This window comes from Molossus molossus, unplaced genomic scaffold, assembly GCF_014108415.1.
Source record: "Molossus molossus isolate mMolMol1 unplaced genomic scaffold, mMolMol1.p scaffold_m16_p_22, whole genome shotgun sequence".
NCBI lineage: Eukaryota > Metazoa > Chordata > Mammalia > Chiroptera > Molossidae > Molossus > Molossus molossus.
The window spans coordinates 22,560,697-22,584,194 of NW_023425358.1; the positions used below are offsets into that span (position 1 = coordinate 22,560,697).

A 23,498-nucleotide genomic window follows, 5' to 3' on the forward strand; every position below is an offset into this window, starting at 1 on the left:
TTTTCCAAATACATGTTAAAAAATTGACAAATTGCCCTGGCCAGTTTGGCTTAGCGGTTAGAGTGTTGGCCTGAGGACTGAAGAGTTGTGGGTTCGATTCTGGTCAAAGGCACGTACCTGGGTTGAGGTTCCTCCCCGGCCCTGGTTGGGGTCTTGTGGAAGGCAGCCAATCAGTGTGTCTCTTTCATATTGATGTTTCTCTCTCTCTCTCTTGCTCTCTCCCTCCCATACTATTTAAAATTCAATAGAAAAAAATTCTTGGGTAGGGATTAAAAAAAAAAAAGACAAATTAGTTAGTTTAACTGTTTTTACTTAGACAGGTTTGTGTAATTAACATTAAGTATGTATGAAAAATTTAATTTCACAGAAAAGTTTTCTATATGTATTACTGTAATTTTAAATTTATACTGAATAAGTCTAGTACATGCGTGCATTCACCAGTCACCACAAGTAAACAAATGAACACTGCTGGGGTGTGGTTTAGGGCACCTTGGAACATCTGCCAGCAAGCACTTGTGAAAACTGCCGCATGCCAGGAGGCAACAGAACCATTTACGGTGTGAGCACGTGCTAATCATTTGCCAAACATTGTTTATGAGTGGTGATTCTTGGATTTAAATATATTATAGACTATAGTTGTAGATATGTAATATTTATTTATGTCGGTGAAATTATTACTGTTTTTTTCCAACATATGTCCTATTTACTAAAATTTGTTAAAAAATAACCGAATAACAAAAAAATGTCCTATTAATTTAATTATAAGCAAATCTTTTAAAGCATTTAAAAATTAATAGGATGTTAATTTTCACATATGACATTCAGACTGGAAATTTTGTCCATTAAATCCGAAGTCCATTAAATTGAGTCCACAAAATCAAGGGTTTACTGTACATACCGTTTATAATCTGATACAGAATTTAACATTGGGAATCCCTCCATTGTTAGGAAATGACACTTACTTAGTTATTTAATTCCTGGCTGTCATTTCATCTTTACTTTAACTTCTTACCAAATTTCTGATTTCTTTTAAAAATATGTTACCGTAACACTTTTGATGCAATTAGTTTAAAACTAATTTTGGGAAAAGAAATAGCTGATGTGTTATGAAACAATCAGGACTGAGGGCAGATATCCTTCAGAAACTGATCAAATGTACCAAAAGCCAACACAGGGGAGAAAAGCAATTCACAGCTGCAGATTTGGTTAGAACATTGTGTGGAAGCCATTTGGGCCTCTGACTCTAGGTTGCAAACTAAATAATGGTGTTTTCTAAAATAGCCTCCAATCTGTTTCGTGTGCTTTCAGCATACAATAAGACAGATTAGTAAAAAAATAGAAGTGTAGTTTTCTGGAGAGATAGGAATGACTATTCCCAGCTGAGCAGGTAAAACACATTGCTACATTGAAGAATGTGTTCTTTGCTGATTCTTAAGGTTTTATTTTTATTTTTAATGTTAAGTGTCAGCAAATAGAAGCAAGAAAAAAATTAACTTGAAAATGTCACAAAATAAAAGAAGCATAGCAAATTGTATTGCAGGTAAAAATCCATTTTAGCCAGCAAGTAAACAAGAATTGGCTGAGAAGCTTGCTGATGGCTTCTTTTGTTTCTCTTTGATTTAAAGCCTCAAGTCTGTAATCTAATTAACATCGAACTGAGTTGCAAGTACAGTGGCCTGTTTGGTTCAATAATAATACATTTTTATGAAAGGTTAATGAAATGAATTTTCCTTCCATCCAATTCATTAAAAATTGTTCTACAATCAACGGTTGCTAATGGAATAGAGATTAAATATTCATGTTCATAAATTTTCTGTGTCATTTCTGATTTTCCTTCATTTCTGCCTCCATAGGTTGAATTTTGCAAGTACAAGAATTCCCAGACAAAAGGCTTGATTTAGAGGTTAATTACATACCATTAATTTTTTTTTTTTTTTTAATCAGAGAGATAATGTGGAATAGTGGAAAGAGTTTGGCAGCAGGTTTGCCTCTCTTTGTAGCTGTATGATTTGGTGCAGGTTTTGTAACCATCTCTTTTTTGCCGTAGTCGCTATAAGAATTTCTTGCAGAATATTGGGAGGGTTAGTGATAAACTGTGGAAAGTACCTGCCACAGTTTTGGGCACAGATAGTGGTTTAACAAATGATAACTAGAAAAGGTTTTGAAAAATAAAACACCTAGATATATGCACTAAGCTTACGATAATTTATAATGTCAGGATGGATATGGTAAGACTGGGCTCTTGTTAATTCTAAAATAGGTGTCAGGCTTGGGTATCAGAACATCTTGTAGTAATTCTAATATTCAGTGTATTAGGAAAAACTCTGAGAGGAAGGACTGCTTCATGTTTTTTGTTTGTTTTTTTAATCCTCATCCAAGAACATTTTTCTATTTATCTTCAGATAGAATGGGAAGAAGGGGTGGGGGGGGGAGAGAGACAGAGACAGAGACAGAGACATCGACTGGTTACCTCCCACACAACCCTGACCAAGGCCGGGGACGAATTGCAACCGAGATACGTGCCCTTGACCAGAATCAAACCCACTTTGGTCAGCAGGCCGATGCTATAACTGCTGAGCCAAACTGTCCAGGGTGAACTGTTCCATGTTTTGACAAATAAATTTTTGGTCTTCTTTTCCACCTGGGCCAAAGAACCGTATTTAACCTGCATATGATGTTGTTCCCAAATAAGGGATTTACTAGATAAGTGAAGCCTATGCAAGCAACTGCTAAACGTGTGAACATTTTAGCCCAGCTAGTGTGGCTCAGTGCTTGAGCCTTGACCCATGCATCAAGAGGTTGCCGGTTCGATTTCTGGTCAGGGCACATGCCCAGGTTGTGGACCAAAACCCAGTGGGGGGCATGTAGGAGGTAACCAATCGATGTTCTCTCGCATCGATGATTCTATCTCTCTCTCCTTTTTTGTTTTTCTCTCTCTAAGAAAAGTAAAAATAGAAGTGTGAACATTTTAAAAAGTAATTTAAAATAATTTTATTATTTTCAATTACAGTTTACATTCAATATTGTATTAGTTTCAGGTGTACAGCATAGTGATTAGACAACCATATACTTTACAAAGTGTTCTGCCCAATATTTCCAGTACCCCCTGGCACCCTACATAGCCATTACAATATTATTAGCTATATTTTTTATGTTCTACTTTATACCCCCATGACTATTTTGTAACTACCAATTTGTACTTCTTAATCCCTTCACCTTTTACACCCAGTTTCTCATCGCCCCCCCATCTCCTCTGGTAACCATCAGTCTGTCCTCTGTATCTATGAGTCTGTTTCTGTTTTGTTTGTTCATTTATATTGTTTTTTAGATTCCACATATGAGTGGAATCATATGGTATTTGTCTTTCTCTGACTGACTTATTTTACTTAGCATAATACCCTCTAGATCTGCCCATGCTGTTGCAAATGGTAAGATTTCATTCATTTTTTATGACCAAGTAATATTTTGTTGTACATATGTACCACAGCTTTTTATTTTATTTTTCTTTATTGATTTTAGGGAGAGAGGAAGGGAGAGGGAGAGATAGAAACATCAATGAGAGAGAACATTGATTGGCCACCTCCTTCATGCCCCCCACAACCTGGGCATGTGCCCTGACAGGGAATCAAACCAGTGACCTCTTGGTGCATGGGTCGATGCTCAACCACTGAGCCACACCAGCCAGGCTGTACCACAGCTTTTTTAAACTTTTTATTTTATTTTAAATATTTATTTTTTTTATTTTTTTTTATCCTCACCTGAGGATATTTTTCCTTTTTTTTTTTTTTTTTTTTTACAGATTGAGTGGGAGGGAGAGAGAGGAAGGGAGAGAGAGAGAGAAACATCGACGTGAAGGGACACATCGAGTGGCTGCCACCCGCACGACCAACCAGGGCCGGGGACAAACTGCAACCGAAGTACGTGCCCTTAGTGGGAACCGAACCCGGGTCTCTCCGGACCGCAGGCCGACGCTCTAACCGCTGAGCCAAACTGGCCAGGGCTGTACCACAGCTTTTTTATCCACTCATCTGTTAATGAGCACTTTGGTTGCTTCCATAGCTTGGCTATTGTGAATAACACTGCAATGAACATAAGGGTGTATATATTCTTTTGAATTACTGTTTTGGGTTTCTTCAGATAAATCCCCAGAAGAATTGCGGGGTCATAAGACAGTTCTATTTTTAATTTTAATTTAAAAATTTTCCTCAAACGTATTACATACTTTATAGGCTTTTGGAATAGAAGATGCCAAATCTAAGTTTTAACTATTTCCTAAATGGCTCAAGGTGTTCATTATGATCATTAAGTTTGTTATGATCAAAAGTAAGTTACTTTTTGTCAGCCCCTCACCCAGTTTATCAAAGGTAATTTTTAACCTGCAGGCTGGTGAAGCTGATGAGCCATCTGATTAAATAGTAAATGCCAACCTTACAGTAACACTTAGAGAGAAATTTACTTCTGTTCAGTTTTTTTTAGAAAGTGCTCACTCTGTTTTATATTTAATATATGATGTCTTAGCAACTATTGTTATAACCCTTTCAGTATCCTCCTCTTTGTAAGTAAAAATAGAACAATGAAGTGTGGTGAATTTAAAAGTGCCTTTTCCAAAGGCACACAGCTAAAATGTAACTGGGATAGGATTTCAGTGTCAGCCTCATATGAGTCCTTTTTCTTTCACTACATCTGCCTTGGGAGTAAGTTACATAGCCTCAGTTCAGAGATTTTGTAATAGTTATTTTATTTGTTTAGCCTATTCCCCTTTCACTTTTCAATTTAGATTTGTGTTTGGGGGTTTGTTAGAGGAAGACTAAACTCTAGAACTGCATTGTATAATCCAGTGGCTACTAGCCACTGTCTAATCCTGTGACTACTAGCCACTGTCTAATCCAGTGACTACTAGCCACTGTCCAATTCAGTGACTACTAGCCACATTTGAAGTATTCAAAATATAACATTTAGTTTCTTAGTCACACTATCCATATTTCCATATGGCCAGCTAGAGGCTGCCGTTATTAAAGAACAGTTCAGTCATTGCAGAAAGTGCTATTAATTTCTCCCTTGTTCTAAATGAAACACACATAACAAAACATAGCAAAAATAATTTACATGCATGTATTCATACAGGTGCCTATTTGATGCAGGATGGCAAAAACTTATCGAGGGTATGGGTTCTATGCTTTCATTTTTATGTCACTTTTTTTTTTTTAATCTTTACCCAAGGTTATGTGTTGTTGTTGTTTTTAATTCATTTGAGAGAGAGAGAGGAACATCAGTGTGAGAGAGAAACATTGATTGGTTGTCTCCCATATGCACCCCGATTGGGCATCAAACCCACAACTGAGGTATGTGCCCTGACCAGGAATTGAACTCGTAACCTTTTTGGTGTATGGGTTAATGCTCCAACCAACTGAGCCACTTGGCCAGGGCATTATGTCACATTTCTAAAACACAGAACCCATGTCACATTTTTATGTGACCTAATATATAATTTGTAATATATAATAAATTTTATAGAGGTAATATGTATATATTTATATTTTACTCACATGATGGAAATCTGTTTTATGTATTATAAGCAGTCTTTTATTTTCCCATACAATGAATTCATATCTTATATAAAGTATATGAAAATCAAATATATGAAATATCACATATGAAAATATTAAACAAAAGATTGACATGTTTAGTGAGTAGGGAGTGTTAATTCCTAGAGAACTAAAAAATAAAATCTCAAATTGTGTCCTTTCTTTTGAGAATAATTTTTAAAAATTGTGTCCCTTCTTTTGAGAATAATTAATTAAAAAAAAATTTTTTTTTGATACGTGCCCCTAGCGGGAACCGAACCTGGGACTCTCTGGTCTGCAGGCCAATGTTCCAACCGCTGAGCCAAACTGGCCAGGGCTAGAATAATTAAATTAATTTTTAATTCTCACCCGAGGATATTTTCCCATTTATACACACACACACACACACACACACACACACACACACACAATTATTGAGGGCATGGGTTCTCTGCTTTCATTTTTATGTCACCTTTTTTTTAATCCTCACCCAAGGATATGTTATTTTAAAAAATTGATTTGAGAGAGAGAGAGAGAGAAAAACTTTGATATGAGGGAGACACATTGATTGGTTGCCTCCCTCACAACTCCGACCAGGGCCAGGGACTGATCCACAATCAAGATACATGCCCTTGACCAGAATCAAACCCTTGATTCTTAGGTCCACAGGCCAAGGTTCTAACTGCTGAGCCAAACCGGTCAGGGCAAGAATTATTTTTTATGTACTCTCTAATTTTGTTCTTTTCTGTCACGACTGAGTCTAGTTAGTTGTTCTGTTTATATCCAGTGATGTTAAAAGGTTTTGTGCTTTTGACATCCTATAATCATTTTCATTTTTGACCCACTTGTGCTAAATTATAGATTAATACTACTTCTTTTTAAAAACTGGTGTGAGCATTTCCATTTTCCCCATTTAGCATTTTTATATAAAATAAGGGAAATTCAGTAAAATAGTTATGTAATTTATAAATATTGTTTAAAAAGATGGCGATGATGTGGTAGCAGGTGATATGATTGGCTAGCAGGTATATCACCATATTATAGTTACACATATTTATTGTTCAGAAAATGTAAAAAAAAGTTGAAATTCAAACAGTGAAAGATTAGGAACATTAACATATAACATTTGAAAGTATAGATTAAATCGAAAGCACAATATTTGTGAATGCTTGAACTAAGTAATAGACTATGTATTGTACATGTTGAATACTCTTAAATATTATTACTTATTACATCTATTTGTTCTATATATGTATTTTTTAAATATGTTTTTATTGATTTTTTAGAAAGAGAGAAAGGGAGAGATAGAAACATCGATGTGAGAGAGAAACATCTATTGGCTGCCTCCTGCACACCCCCTACTGGGGATGGAGCCTGCAACCTGACCAGGAATTGAACTGGGACCTCTTAGTCCATGGGATGATGCTCAATCTACTGAACCACACCGGCCAGACTATTTGTTCTATATTTTGTTATAAATATATATATGTACCCTTGATCATAGTAGTTAACCTCATAAGTTGTTTGAGCCACGGGAGAGTAGGATGTTAGATTTTTGGGTTTAACGATGTTTCAGAATTGTGAACCAGGAATGGAGCATTGAAAGTAAAGGCTTCAAGGTCTTTCATTGCTTCCAGCAGTACTTGAAGGGTGAAGAGCTTCCTCTTTCACATGTTTAGTTTTTGAGTGTTTTTACTTTAACCCTGTGTTAGTCTTTTTGGACTGCTGTAACAAAATATCATAGGCTGGGTGGCTTAAACAACAACATGGCATACTCTGAGAAGAGAAAAATGGCAACTTAATAAAGAACAAATAGTAATAGTTTTAGCAACAGGGCATACATACTTCAGTCATTTGTTACATTTTTATTACTGCTTAAGAATCACAAAATCTTACTAGTAAGCAGTTCTACAGGTAACAGTTAAGACATTAATAGCTTTTATATTCTTACCCTCTGGACTGTGAGCATATTGGTATGAGTCCTGCCTTTCTTTCTTTCTCTTTGTGGGAAACATCACAGTGCCTGGTACTGTGGATTTTTAGGGAATATTAATTGAAGGAAGGAAGGAACTTGTAACCCAGTTGAATTTGTGAGGTGATTTAGTAGCATGTGTGGCATAATCACTGATGGTTCTTCATCACAACAAAATATAAATGAATGATTCTGCAACACTTGAAAATCTAGATATTCCCCTTTTAGTACGGTGTATTAACTAGTTCCCTATATGTTTCTCTTCTTGGCTAAAGCTTCAGGTTAAAACCATTGTTCTCAGGGTATAGGTGCTCTCAGTAGTCAATTCATGTTGCCCTTCCTTCTCCATTGGTGATGTAACCAGAAGGTGGAGTATGCGTGGCGGGGTGCTTAGGCAGGGGAATGTATTTTCTGAGGTTGGCTGGGCACCAAGTGTTTAATATTGCTTTCCTTTAAAATTGCATGCTGCACATATATTGCCTTTGTTCAGTCCTAAGTGATCAAAAATTTCCCCTTTCCCAGATGAAGCAGCTTCCTGTGAGACCTCTGATTCTGAGTAAGAAAAAAATTAGTAGCAGGAATCAATAGGGGTGAGGCAGATAGGCTATAGCAGATTACATCAGTTTTCTTGAAGTTATGGGAAACAGCACATTTTGATTGTTGCTTTGGAAGAGGCTGGCAGAGGATTCTGTGCATGGCTGCTGTATCTCCCAAGACCTGATAATACCAATTTCTGTTTGTTGGGTGGTTCAGAAACTCACAGCAGTGAGTTTCCTAGTTGCCAACAGTCTTTTATGGTAAAAGGGGAAAAGTGAATGAAGCAGTGATAGGAATTGAATAATAATCTATTGAATAATAAAATATTTGTTGGACTCCTTACATTCTGTTAGTTTGTAATTACATGTTCTTGTTAAGATTCTTTTCTTATTAACTAATAATCAAAATAGCTAATTTTATAGAGTACTTACTCTGTCAGGCACTGTACTGAATTCTTTTGATTCTATTAACTCACAATCTAGGTTATATGATCATCCACTTGAACTTCATAGTGGCATACCTCTCACAGAAGTATTGATAACTAATTTTTATTCAATGCCATTTGTACATGCAATGAATATTGCATGGAACAAAGTTGGGAGAGCCCCACTCTGAGTTAGGAACAGAGGTTTATCAGTGCTTGACTTACGCTATCTTGGCAGGGTTATAAACTAAGCTTTTATTTTATTTTATTTATTTATTTATTGATATATTTTTTAATTTAAATTTTTTTTTTGTTACAGATGTTTCTCCTTTTTTACCCTATTGGTACCCCCCCTTATTCCCCCCAATCCACCCCCGGCTTTGTTGTCCATGTCCATTGGATATGCATACATGCATATAAGTTCTGTGGTTTATCTCCCTCCCTCCCAACCCCCTTTTCTGGGGATTGTCAGTCTGTACCCTACTTTCACGTCTCTGGGACTACCCCGTTCTTCAGACTGTTATGTTCATTTTATTCCACAAATAAGTGAGATCTTATGATACTTGTTTTTCTCTGCTTGGCTTGTTTGGCTTAGGATAATACTTTCCAGGTCCCTCCATGTCATCTCAAAGGATAAGAGATCTTTCTTTCTTACAGCTGCATAGTACTCCATTGTATATATGTACTAAAACTTTTTTATACATTTGTCTACTGATGGAAATTTGGGCTGTTTCCAGATCTTAGCTATTATAAATAGTGCTGCTATGAACACAGGGGTACATATATTCTTTCTGATTGGTGTTTCAGGCTTCTTAGGGTATATTCCTAGAAGCGGGATAACTGGGTCAAATGGAAGTTCAATTGTTAATTTTTTGAGGTAACGCCATATTGTTTTCCACAGTGGCTGCACCAGTCTGCATTCCTACTAGCAGCATACTAGAGTCCCCTTTTCTTCACACCCTCGCCAACACTTGTTGTTTGATGATTTGTTGATGGCGGCCATTCTGACAGGTGTGAGGTGATACCTCATTGTTGTCTTAATTTGCATCTCTCTGATGCTTCGTGATGTTGAACATTTCTTCATATGTCTCTTAGCTATTTGTATGTCCTGTTTGGAGAGGTGTCTGTTTAGTTCCTCTGCCTATTTTTTAATTGGGTTCTTTGTCTTCTGTTTGTTGAGCTGTATGAGCACTCTATATATTTTGAAAATTAACCCCTTATCTGATGTAACATTTGCAATTCTGCTCTCCCCTAGAGTGGGTTGCCTTTCCATTTTGGTGGTTGTTTCTTTTGCTGTGCAGAAGCTTTTGCGTTTGATGTAGTCCCATGTATTCATTTTTTTCTTTGTTTCTGTTGCCTTAGGTGATGTATCATTGAAAATTCTGCTGTGTATGATGTCCGAAATTTTGTTGCCTACATTTTCTTCTAGAATTTTTATGGATTCATGAGTCACATATAAGTCTTTTATCCATTTTGAGTTTATTCTTGTGTATGGTGTAAGCTGATGGTCTAGTTTCAGGTTTTTGCTTGTAGCTGTCCAGTTTTCCCAACACCATTTATTAAAGAGGCTGTCTTTACTCCATTGTATTCTCTTGCCATCTTTGTCACATATTAATTGAGCATAATGTTTTGGGTCCATTTCTGGGTTCTCTGTTCTATTCTATTGATGTATGTGCCAGTTCTTGTGCCATACCAAGCTGTTCTGATTACAGTAGCTTTGTAGTATAACCTGATATCCAGTATTGTGATCCCATCTACTTTGTCCTTCTTTTTCAAGATTGCTGTGGCTATTTGGGTTCTTTTTTGGTTTCATATGAACTTCTGAAGTATTTGTTCTAGTTCTGGGAAGTATGTCGTTGGTATTTTGATGAGGATTGCATTGAATCTATAGATTGTTTTGGGTAGTATGGCCATTTTAATGGTGTTAATTCTTCCAATTCATGAACAAGGTATATGCTTCCACTTTTTTATATCTTCCATTATTTCTTTTTTCAATGATCTGTAGTTTTCTGCAAATAGGTCCTTTACTTCTCTGGTTAAGTTTATTCCTAGGTATCTTAAATTTTTTGCTGTGATGGTAAATAGGATTTTTTTTGTTTGTTTCTCTTTCTGTGAGTTCATCATTGGTGTATAAGAATGCCGTTGATTTCTTAATGTTAATTTTGTATCCTGCTACTTTGCCAAATTCATTTATTAAGTCTAATAGATTTCTGATGGAGTCTTTAGGGTTTTCCATGAATAATATTATGTCATCTGCGAATAATGACAGTTTCACTTCCTCCTTTCCAATTTGGATCCCTTTTATTTTTTCTTCATGTCTGATTGCTGTGGCTAATACTTCCATTACTATGTTAAATAAGAGTGGCAAAAGTGGGCATCCTTGTCTTGTTCCTGTTCTTAAGGGAAATGCTTTTAGTTTTTGTTCATTGAGTATGATGTTTGCTGTAGGTCTTTCATATATAGCCTTTATTGTGTCGAGATATGATCCCTCTATTCCCACATTGCTGAGAGTTTTTATCAGAAATGGGTGCTGGATTTTGTCAAATGCTTTTTCAGCATCTATTGATATGATCATATGATTTTTATCTTTCATTTTGTTTATGTGGTGTGTCACATTTATTGATTTGCAAATATTGTACCAGTCTTGCATCCTTGGGAAGAATCCCACTTGGTCGTGGTGAATAATTTTTTTGATGCATTGCTGGATCTGATTTGCTAGTATTTTGTTCAGGATTTTGGTGTCTATGTTCATCAGGGATATTGGTCTGTAGTTTTCTTTCTTTGTAGTGTTTTTTTCTGGTTTTGGAATTAGAATTATGCTGGCTTCATAAAATGAGTCTTCCTTCTTCTTGGAAGTCTTCCTTCTTCTTGGATTCAGATCCTCGTTTTTCATGACCTTGATTACTTCATGCCATTCCCTTCTGGCCTGTAGTGTTTCTGTTGAGAAGTCAGATGATAGCCTTATGGGGGTTCCTTTGTAGGTCACCTGTTGCTTATCTCTTGCTGCCTTTATGATTCTCCCTTTGTCTTTGATTTTTGGCATTATCGCTGCTCACAGCCAAGACTGCTACTGTCTGTTGGCTCCCATCCCACTACCCTCTTGTGCCTCCGCAGATCCTACCAGTGTTCCCGGTTATATGGTCCTGTCCCACTCTTTTTCTGTTCCTTTTTTCTGATGATTTGTCTTTATTTTAGTTGTAATCCCCATTTGGTCCTGGAAGATCATCTGTGTAGCTTCCATTCACTCAGCCACCATGTTTTCTCTCTCACATAAATTTTTTTTTTATATATTTTTTCTTTATTAAATTTAGAAAGGAAGGAAGGGAGAGGGGGAGAAAGACAGAAACATCGATGAGAGAGAACATTGATTGGCTACCTCCTGCATGTCCCCTACTGGGGACTGGGCCCACAACCTGGGCATGTGCCCTGACCAGGAATCGAACCAGTGGCCTCTTGGTGCATGGTCTATGCTCAACCACTGAGCTACACTGTCTGGGAGCCACATACATTTTTGTGTTTCTAAAAATAAATACTAAAATTGCCATTGCCAGTGTTGCTCAGTGGTTAGAGCGTTGGACTATATAGCTAAGGGTTATGGGTTTAATTCCCAGTCCAGGGCATGTACCTGGGTTGCAGGTTTGATCCCTGACTCCAGTCAGGGCACATGCAGAAGGTAGCCAATCGATGTGTCTCTCTCATACCGATGTTTCTCTCTCTCTCCTCCATTCCCTCCCTCCATCCCTTTCACTCCTTCCACTCTCTCTAAAAAAAAAGGAAAAAAATCAACGGAAAAAATATTCTTGGTTGAGGATTAACAACAAATATATATGTATCATATATAAATATATATTTATATAAACATACACACACGGTGTCCCCAAAAATGTATACACAATTTGAATGATTATAAAGTTAGAGTATATTAACATCAGTTCATTTTCAAAATTTAAAAGAATCTATAGAAATGAATAATTTTTTTGTCAGTGCCTATTTTCAAACTCATGACCATTGTGGTCCAGTAACTTGATAATGCGAAGCAGTGGAATAGAAATCATCAAGAATTATTTTGTTCAGTATTTGTGTGCATTCTCTCTGAATAGCTGCCCACAGTTCGTCGACTATTGCCCATTTTGTACTGTAAATTTTATCTTTTATGTATCCCCATAAAAAAGTCCAGTAGATAAATATTCTTTATTCAAAGCTTAGTCTGGCTTCACTGTTATTTTACCTGAAAAGGAGTGAAGATTAAGCGAGTTATCAGCTGTTAAAGTATGTTTTTGGGACCATATATATATCTCAATAACTAAAAACATCTTTTGTCTCTTTCCATAAATTATAATTACAGTTTACGGACATTTGGCATATATATTATATAAATACATTTTAATTATTTTAGTTTAGTTTTAATATAGCATTTCTAAAATTATGTAAACTATAGTTATTTTTGGGTGGAGCATTATATATATTGCCTCTTGGATTTTAGAAATCACTTAAAATGTGAAATGAAAAGGATAGTGAAAATGTCTATAAAAGACATTAAAAGTTAAAACAGTAGCTGAGTCCAGTGAAAGGAAGTGATCTTATGAATCAGTAATGAAAGTGCATGTAGAGGTTATTGTCTTACTGGAGGTCTGAGTTTTAACAGCTGCTAACAGTTTACATCAAAAAAGAAGTCTGAATAACCTGTCTATGAATATTCATTCTTTTTATGGATTGTTTCCTTTTACATTTTTTTAATCCTCACCTGAGGATATTTTTCTATTTATCTTCAGATAGAGTAGGAGGGAGAGAGAGGGAGAAAAGGGAGAGAGAGAGAAACATTGATGTGAGAGGGACACATCAACCAGCTGCCTCCCGCACAACCCGACCAGGGCCAGAATGAATCACAACCAAGGTGTGAGAGGGACACATCAACTGGCTGCCTCCTGCACAACCCGACCAGGGCCGGGATGAATCGCAACCGAGGTATGTGCCCTTGACCAGAATCAAACCCATGACTCATTGGTCCGCAGGCCAATGTTCTAACTGCTGAGCCACACTGGCTAGGGCTAGATTGTTTCTTAATAGAAACACTGAATAGTATTGACTATCTTAAATTACCTTAAGGGGTAGTTGTAAAAATGAAATAAGATAAGGTAAATAAATTTGTTTTGTAAATACTAAAGGTGCTCTCTCACTCTATGTATGTATATATACATAATATAAAATTATACAATTATATGTTAAGTTTAGTGAGTAGTAGTTTTAGTAGTTGTTTGAAACTTCATTTAGATCCCATGAATACAACTTGTGACAACTCATAGTATATTGGACCGAAAAGTTGAAATTGTGTTATGAACATGTATTGTAAGAATGTTTTAGAGAAAATAGGAGGCTAAGTATTTTAGAAGCAGATGTTATATAAGCAGTGAATTAATTAATATGTCATTTTTATATATTGTTTAATCAGGTACAAGGTCCTTTGCTGGTTATATATTAGTAACACAGTTCGTTTACTTGTTTATACTCTGTGTGTGTGAAAAGAAACTTTACTTTTTTAAGACTATTCTTTTTTTTTTACCCTCGAGGACATTTTTTCATTTTTTGTTCAGATACAGTGGGAGGGAGAGAGAGGAAGAGAGAGAGAGAGAAACATTGACGTGAAAGGTACACATTGAGTGGTTGCCACCTGCATGACCCAACCAGGGCCAGGGACAAACTGCAACTGAGGTACATGCCCTTAGTGGGAACCGAACCCGGGTCTCTCTGGACCACAGGCCGACGCTCTAACCGCTGAGCCAAACTGGCCAGGGCCTTAATTATATTTTTAACTTTAAATATTTTATTAATTTTCTGGCCTTTTCTTCAATTGGCTAGAAAAAGGGATAGTCTCCTATAATTGACAACTGATGATACTAGTTTTAAAACTAATTCAATTAAAAATGCAGCAGCAATCTTATTTTGTTTCTAAGCAAAGCACACATATTTTAGATAATAGCTTTAAAGTATTATGTCTGAAACACTACATTAAATATGGCCAGGTTATGTTACTCATTATTTAAATTCTCTTAATAATAATCACACTGGTTTTCCACATTTTATATAAAAGGGGAAAATATAAAATAAGTGGAATTTGAATGTCTCTCATTTATCTTGCACTGTACCACATACTTTGGTGAGATATAAAGAATCTCCAAAACCCTGTCCTTGAGGATCTTATGCTGTTAAAGGTAGGATAAGAAATATTTTTTAAATCATCAAAAACAATGCAAGCAATATGTGAATAAATGCCAAAGAGTGTGATAAAATTTATAAGTGTTCTAGAAGTGAAAATAATAAAATATAATTTGTTTTTAAAGAAGTATGCTTGCATTTTATGATGTTGGAAGAAATTAGATTTGATTACAAACTATTTACTAGGTCTTTGAATCAAGACCATCTCAATCATAGCTCTACTGAGCTGTAGTTCTAATAAAGGATAATCATCAGCCTTGTTGGAGCACAGTGTATAAATAAAGCATGCATTATATTTTCTTTATTTTCAGGCATACTTCCGACAGGGTGTCGCCCTCCAGTACCTCGGACGTCATGCCGATGCCCTAGCAGCCTTTGCATCTGGACTGGCTCAGGACCCCAAGAGTCTCCAGCTTCTGGTGGGGATGGTAGAAGCTGCCATGAAATCCCCCATGAGAGGTAAATATTTGGTCTGACACTGATTTAAAGTAGAACATTTCTTCTAGCCTTTGAAGACTTTAGACTCAGGTATTGAGAATTGATGATTATCAAATTTGCTAGATTTTACATTTTATTTTTAAAATTTAAGATATTACCTTTATTAAATAAATAAGTTACACAATGCCCTGACTGGTGTGGCTCAGCAGTCAGAGCGTCAGCTCGTGGACCGAAGTGTCCCAGTTTTGATTCCTGGTCAAGAGCATGTACCTGGGTTGCAAGTTCAAGTCCCACCCCTGTTGAGGAGCATGAAGGAGGCAACCAATCGATGTGTCTCTGTATCACATTGATATTTCTCTCTCTCTGTCCCTTCCCTCCTTTCTAGTCTCTCTCTCAAACTCAATGAAAAAAATATCCCCTGTTGAGAATTAACAGCAACAGAATTTTTTTTAAAGCTCCTATGATTTTTATACACTGTTGAAAGCAATGGCTATTTTGTTTACTTGTCTAAAGTCAATGATAGTTCCTGTTTATCTCTCTCAATGTTATAGTTAAGCCTTAATTTAGGAAATAAGTAATAGGGTTGATTTTTTTCATATTTCTCTACATCTACCTATTGAAAAGAAATTTTAGAGTATGAAGAAACAAAAGAACATTTTAAGATACTAACAATTTGTTCTTAGAACTTGGTTAAATTTGACATTTTTCTCAAAATTGTGTGCTTATCTCCACAGAAGTAAGTTTCTGTTAGTAGCCCTAAAAGAAATGATATATTTTAGACAAAGGAAGATTAAGAATCACTGTCAGTCTGCATTCCCACCAGCAGTGTACTAGAGCCCTCTTTTCTCCACACTCTCGCCAGCATTTGTTGTTTGATGATTTGGTGATGGCAGCCATTCTGGCAGGAGTGAGGTGATACCTCATAGTCATTTTAATCTGCAACTCTCTGATGATTAGTGATGTTGAGCAGACTGGTGCAGCCACAATGGAAAACAATGGTGTTTCCTCAAAAAATTAAAAATTGAACTGCCATTTGACCCAGTGCTCACACTTCTAGGAATATACCCTAAGAAGTCTGAAACACCAATCAGAAAGAATATATGTACTCCTATGTTCATAGCAGCACTATTTACAATTGCTAAGATCTGGAAACAGCCCAAGTTTTTATCCACTCATCTATTGATGAGTGGATAAAAAAAGATGGTACATGTATACAATGGAATACTATGCAGCTATAAGAAAGAAAAATCTCTTATCCTTAAGATGACATGGAGGGATCTAGAGAGCATTATGCTAAGCAAAATAAGCCAGTCAGAGAAAGACAAGTCTCATATGATCTCACTTATTTGCGGGATATAACAAACAAAATAAGGTGGTGAACAAAATAGACCCAGAGATATAGAAGTAAAGTTCAGACTGACAAACTTCAGAGGAGGGCTGGGGAGGGAAGAGATAAACCAAAAAACGTATGCATATAAGCATAACCAATGTATATAGACAACAATGCTGAGGGGGTGGGGGGGGATGGGAAGAGGGTGTTAATGGGGGACAAAGGAGAAACATCTGTAACAAAAATTAATTAAATAAATTTTAAAAAATACTGGCAAAAAAGAGATCTGGTTAGGTTCATATAATTAATTTTTTTTTTTTTTTATCCTCACCCGAGGATATTTTTCCATTTTTTGTACAGATGGAGTGGGAGGGAGAGAGAGGAAGGGAGAGAGAGAGAGAAACATCGACGTGAAGGGACACATCGAGTGGCTGCCACCTGCACAACCAACCAGGGCCGGGGACAAACTGCAACCGAAGTACGTGCCCTTAGCGGGACCCGAACCTGGGTCTCTCCGGACTACAGGCCGACGCTTTAACTGCTGAGCCAAACTGGCCAGGGCTCATATAATTAATTTTTTATCAACATAAGTATTGTCTCCAAAGATGAAAAAATTTCAAATCAATAAAATTCAAAAGGAAAAGTAAAAAATAAAATAAAATAAAAAATCACTATCAGTAGCTGACAATGAGCTAGATAGGATGGTGTAAGGCTACTGGCCTAGAAGTTTGTAGACCTAGATTACATTTTTGAATTTTGCATTAACTAACTATATGACTGTGTAAGTGAATAAACATCTGTAGATTTTAGAGTTATGTGAAGATTCCTCATGCTTTTTGTAGTTCTAAAATTCTGTACCTCTAAGTCTTAACACCTCTGGTAGTAAATTGATTTGTTTATTTGGATCAATATGCCATCTAGAAACAATCAAATAAGAGAAGATGTTAATTATACATTCTAATATTTTATAAAAGTAAATGTGGGTCTAATTGTAGGCTGTGTAGAGCATTTTCAGAGGAGCATTACAAGATTATGTTGAATTAAAAGGAAAGAGGGAGAGAAACAGACACTACTTTGAATATTTATCTCCTGTTATTCTACTTAATACCAATTGGTATTCTGGAAAAACAAAAACAATGGAATGAACATAGTACTATGGAGATTGGAGAAGTTCTAAGGCCTAAAACAGATTGGCTTCATTTTGAGGAATATTGATTTTTGAGGAATGAGCTTTTGGGAAGATTGAGCTGAAAGTGTACACCAGTTGTCATCTTTGCAGAGTGATCGCGACACTAAAGTAGATTGATGGCATATAGTGGAAAGCTAATATTGTTTCATATTAATTAGATTATGTCAAGCAGAACTCTGTTTTGTCTCTGAAAAGGGGTGTTTTTGAATGAACCTAAACAATTTGATGGCAGTATCATTAGATACTTTATTCTAGTTTTTAAAATGTTTGCAGCATTAGATTGTTTTAATATACTGGCTAATATAGCATTTAGCTTGAAATATATGCCAAGTAAAAGTTTGATCAACTAAATGCAACTTATATGGTCTCTGGGCAATTCATAACTATAAAATACATTTTTCTGAAAGTCAAAGATTTCATGTTTTAGGAAAAAAGTGGTAAGGAAACTTCTCTTCATGCAATTTTATAACCCCATACAAAGCTGAGTCTTCGCTTTAGAAACCTAATGGCTTCTCCCACTGGGGGACCTGCTGTTAATAAACTCTGACTTAGAGCAGATGCGCTTTAGAGCCCCAGGGCTTCGAGGTTGGGGTAGGGTGGGTATGGACAACAACAACAACAAAATCAATTTGGTCTGCTCTTTCCATTTTTCTAGTAGTTTCTCATTCTCTCCCTGTACCATTCCACAAATAATTTACATGGTACATTTTTTATTTAGTTCATGAAGATATCACTTCTTTATTCTTAAGTGTTTCAGCTGCTGCCTTAGAATATTGAAGTGAACATGTTGAGATCAGCAGAATCATACTTACTATTTTGCCTTTGAAGCAATTTGTTTAGATAAATGTAAGGAAATCTTCCCTGCACTGTGAGAAATAGCTTAGTGCAGTTGTTATCCTTAGGGTTTTGTGTGTCATGTTCTTTCCCAGTTTATACTGAGTGACCTAGGCTGACCCTGGAGAAAGCTGCAACTTACAGGTGCCTGGAGCACTTCAATATGTTCTTCTTTGTCCTTTAGGCAATTTAATTAATATAATTTATTTTTAGCATTGCCTTTACCACTGTATCTACTCCAGGTGGCCTTTTCTTATCAACATTTTATAGGGATACTGTTGCTTTTCACAGTGTTGTTCTATGCATCATTTCACACCTTAATGACCTACCTCTCTTTCTGTCATATCTTTGTAATTCATAAAATCTATCATTATTTGCTGCCCATTTTTTACCCATTTTAGTTTAGCCTCCTGCAGTTTCTAAGTTTCTGCTATTGATATAGAGCAGTGCAGTCTGAGTTTCTTTACCTATAGGTCTGATCTGTTGTGTTAGTTGTTTTTGTTTTATAATTCTTTTTTTAAAAATATGTTTTATTGATTTAGAGAGAGAGGGGAAGGGAAAGAAAGATAGAAACATGGATGTGAGAGAGAAACCGACTAGTTGCCTCCTGCACCCCCCCCCCCAACTGGGGATTAAGCCCGCAACCCTCAGCATGTGCCCTGACTGGGAATTGAACCGGGACCTCTCAAGCTACTGACTCACACCAGCTGGGCTGTTTTGTAATTATTAAATGCAACAGAGAAAGCTCTTTAGTCCAGGTGCTTATGTAAGTAAGCAAAGCTCCTGTGATATGCACAGTGTTCCCGTGGTTTGGCCTATTTTGGAAGTTTCAAGATTTCATTTTTTAAAAGGGTAGGGCCAACCTATATTAATATACCCTTGTTCCTAAATAAATATGTTATATTTATCCACATTGAAACTGACTTAATTTTTTTTTATTGTTGCTGCCTATATTGCTAACTGAATTAAGTCTGTTTTTCTTTATTTTTATGGTTTTACTCATGCTTACTAACCAGATATCAGTTAAACTACTTCTGTGGTTATATTTACATCATCATATATACTGTATTTCCTTTAAATCATTAATGAAAATATGAAAATAAGTATAAATATAGAATGATAGTATCTTTTTCATTTCTCAAGTTATCCTGATACTGTTTTCCATTTCTCCTTTTTAGATAGTCTTTCAGCAATTTTAGGTCATTGTATCTTGTAAATGTTTATGCATATTTGGATGGTATAGCATAACACTACTGCCAACTACAGATTTAATAATATAATTACAAAGTGAGATTGAATTTATCTTTATTTGTTCCTCTAGAGATGCCTGGGCTGTTTCTTACTGAGGGTTCTCTTGTGTATGTTTTCTCTCTTTCTGTTAATTCTGTAATCTAAAGACTATGACATTTATGGGCTATCACCTCCCAGCTCCAGAGGATCCAAGGAAGCTGATTTTATTAATGCTGGTGGGAAGTGGCTGTTGAATGTATAAACTTTTCTCTCAGGGTCAAATTGGGGCTCACCTTTTATTTGCCTAATTGTCCACCCTTGGTGAACTCTTTTAGGAGGCAGTTACTTTTAACAGGAGGCCTCTTTCTGAAATATATGTTAAAAAATACAGACCCATACCCCAAAAGATTGGAATCTGATTTCAGCACTGCCACTTGCTATTCCATTGGCTGAGCAAGGTTGTTTACTTTCTCTACACCTCAGTCCTTATCTGTAAAAGGGAAATGATAATATCTACCTCCTAATGTTGTTTTGAAAATCAAACCCTAGAATGTAAAGGCAGATACTTTGTAGGATTCCTTTTCCTCTGCAGTGTGATGCCCTTCTCACCAAGGGATGGAAATGGCAGCAGTAATAATCCTGCTCTTGTATTTATGGCAGGCACAGTGCTGTGGGTGTGGAATGAACACTGCACAGTACACATAGTCCTTTTGCCAAACACTCACTAGAGAACTTTCTTTCAGGCCTCAGTTTCAGGAAAAGCTGAGTTTCTTATGAGTGCTTATCTGAAAGGTCTGGGAATTTTTTAAGTAATCATTTATCCTTTTGCTTTGTCCTCTGTGAATCATGGAGCCCAGTGTCCTGGCCACCTTTAAGAAGTGGGTCAGGGCTTACAGTCTGCCTGTCTATATGCTGAGTTATATTGTCTTACCCCTACTTTCCACTCACTCTGACTTCTGTATTTTCCACCTTATTTCTATAGAAGGCCTTTGAATCCTTTTTGAATGAAGTAGAATATAATAAGTACACAAACCCAGTAAAATGTGAAGTGGCTTAGACAAAGTGTGAAACGTCGGTTGTTTTTATTTTGATTTTTTTTAGGAGGGTTACATTTTGCTTTTGTGTGAACCAAAGTTCCTTTAATTGTTGTATAAAAATATACATAACATAAAATTGACCAGTTTAACCATTATTAGTTATCAAAATTCAGTGGCATTAAGTACATTTACAGAGTTGTGTAACCATCACAACCATCCATCTCCAGAACTTTTTTATCTTCCCAAATTGACACTCTAAGCTCATTCAACTCCAGTTCCCCACCCACTCTCCCCACTGCTCCTGGCGAGCACTGTGCTGTTTTCTGTCTCTTTGAATTTGACTGCTCTAAGTGTCTTATATAAATTAAATCATAAAATATTTGCTTTTTTGTGACAAGCCCAATGGTTTTTAATTTAATTTCCTCTTTAAGAATTACCTTAAGAAAGGTAAAAATTAAAATTAGGTGAATATATGAATCTTACCTCTAAATTTTAGTTTTTTCGGGGAATGCTTTACCCTCGTAATAACTTTGCTTACTTCTTACCTTATCAATAGTTGCTGTTCTCTCTTTGGATTCCTGTTTTTGAGATTCATTCCAGGATTGTTTCTCCCAGTCTTCTGGATTTGCAGTTCAGTACTATATTTTAGTGCTGTATCCAAGAATAATTGGTAGTGGTCTCACCAGGTTTTTTTTTTTTTTTAGGAAAGTTAAAGCCTTTTTAGTCGTATATTGCTAGGGGAATGTTGTAATGATCTTAGAAGGCTCCAGAATGTTTTATAGAGCCTTAGACAGATTAAAGTCTATAAATATTAGTTACCTTGAAGATGATCCATAGGAGACAGTCCTTTGTATCATTCCTTTGGAATAAGGCATTGTGCCTGTTAAATACATTTTTTTCCTCAAATTCTGTACTTTTTAAAAAAATTCTAAATATGTCTGAAATGTATTCCTTGCTCTTTGTCTGTTTTGTCATTGCAAATACAGGAATTTTCCTCTAACTGGTTTTTCTTGCTTTTAACTCTTCTAAACCAGTCTATGCTATGCTATCGTTCCAGAATGAACTTTCTAAAATGTTCTGATCTGTCATTCTCTTGTTCATAATTCTGCATTTTCTTCATTGCCTAAGGGATAGAGGCTAACTTTCCTAGTATAAGATATCTTACCTCTCTTTCATTCAATCAGCAGTTTTTGGAAAGTACTGGTTTTTCATATCTCTATTTTCAGATGTCACTTCCTTTGGAAAGCATTTCTAGACCTACCAAGGTAGAGCTAGCACTTTCTCCTCTGAGGTCCCATAGCACATCCGACCAGTGCTAAGAACACTGGATTGAAAATTGTATCATCATTTTATGTGTTACTAAGGAAAAAATGCTGATGATTAAATGATGTCACAATTCTTATCACTTTTTATTTTTATTTTTAACTGAAAGAGCTCTTTTAGACCTATTAGGACATAGAAGTGACAAACCATTGTGAGGTATCATTGAGTTCAGAGATATTAAACCAGAAATTCAGAGATGGTAATATGTGAATAGATGTGTATCTCAGAACTGTGATATATAGTCTAGTAAGTCTTCACTTAACATTGTCACAAGGTTCTGTGACTTTAAGCTAAGTGATATATAATGAAACCAGTTTTACTGTAGGCTAATTAATATAAATAAAAGTTAAGTTACTTCAGCATCTCATCAGTGCTATAATAAAATGACGTTATTTGAGGAATTGCTGTATACCTTTTAGCAGGGTGTGATTATCTGTTTATTATTAGCCTCTGCTACAAGTTCTTTAAGTGTCAGGAAATGTGACTTTGTTCATCTTAAATTCTTAAAGCCTTTACATTTTGAAAGGACATTACTGATGTTCATTGAATGTTGCAAAAGCTCTTTATCTTTTTATGGAGTTGGTTTGACATTGGTTATTTCATATGTTATACATAGTTTCTAAAAAGAAAAACATCTGAATAGCTACAGGCTGCCAAAGCTCCATTCTACCTAGCCTGATAAAATAATATAATTAGTCTCTTTGCTAACAGCCTAAGTTTACTCTAGAATAGGAATTAGAATCATAGAATAGTATAGTTGGAAAGAATCTTAGAGATCACCTAATCTAGCCTATGTATTTTTTTTTTAAATCCTCACCTGAGGATATTTTCTGTATTATCTTCAGATAGAGTGGAAGGGAGAGAGCGAGAGACGGAGAGGGGAAGAGGGAGACAGAGAAATAATTGATGTGAGAGAGAGACACATCGACTGGTTGCCTCCCGCACAACCCCGACCAGGGCCAGGGATGAACTGCAACCGAGGTATGTGCCCTTGACCAGAATCAAACCTGTGACGCATTGGTCTGCGTGCTGATGCTCTAACCACTGAGCAACTGGCCAGGGCTAGCCTATGTATTTTTATTTTATTTTTTGTTTAGCCTATGTATTTTTATACATTAAAAAAGTACCACACCACTTTTATTCACCAAGAGCACGTACAACTGCTAACTAGAGCTTCTCATTAGTGAGTATGGACCAAAGAGATATAATAATAGCTAACAGTAGAGAAATTTGACATTGAAAAAAATTTTTGAATTTACATAAAGTGAAATGGACTATTTTGTGTGTGTATGTGTACACATGCATAGATGCATTCATAGGTACATATATGTATATACATACATGCATATATTTATACATAATCCACATAAATATGTATAAATATATATTTAACATATATTTATGTAA

General features: G+C 36.0%; 1 protein-coding gene across 1 annotated transcript in view; it reads left to right on the forward strand.

The window, feature by feature from the left end:
• The window catches only part of LOC118640270 (tetratricopeptide repeat protein 28-like), a 322,295-nt gene that overhangs the window by 277,634 nt on the left and 21,163 nt on the right, over positions 1-23,498 (forward strand). Inside the window, exon 2 of the mRNA XM_036277219.1 lies at positions 15,022-15,169. Coding sequence (XP_036133112.1) covers positions 15,136-15,169 — 34 coding nt within the window. The 5' untranslated portion in view covers positions 15,022-15,135. The remainder of the gene's footprint in view (positions 1-15,021; positions 15,170-23,498) is intronic.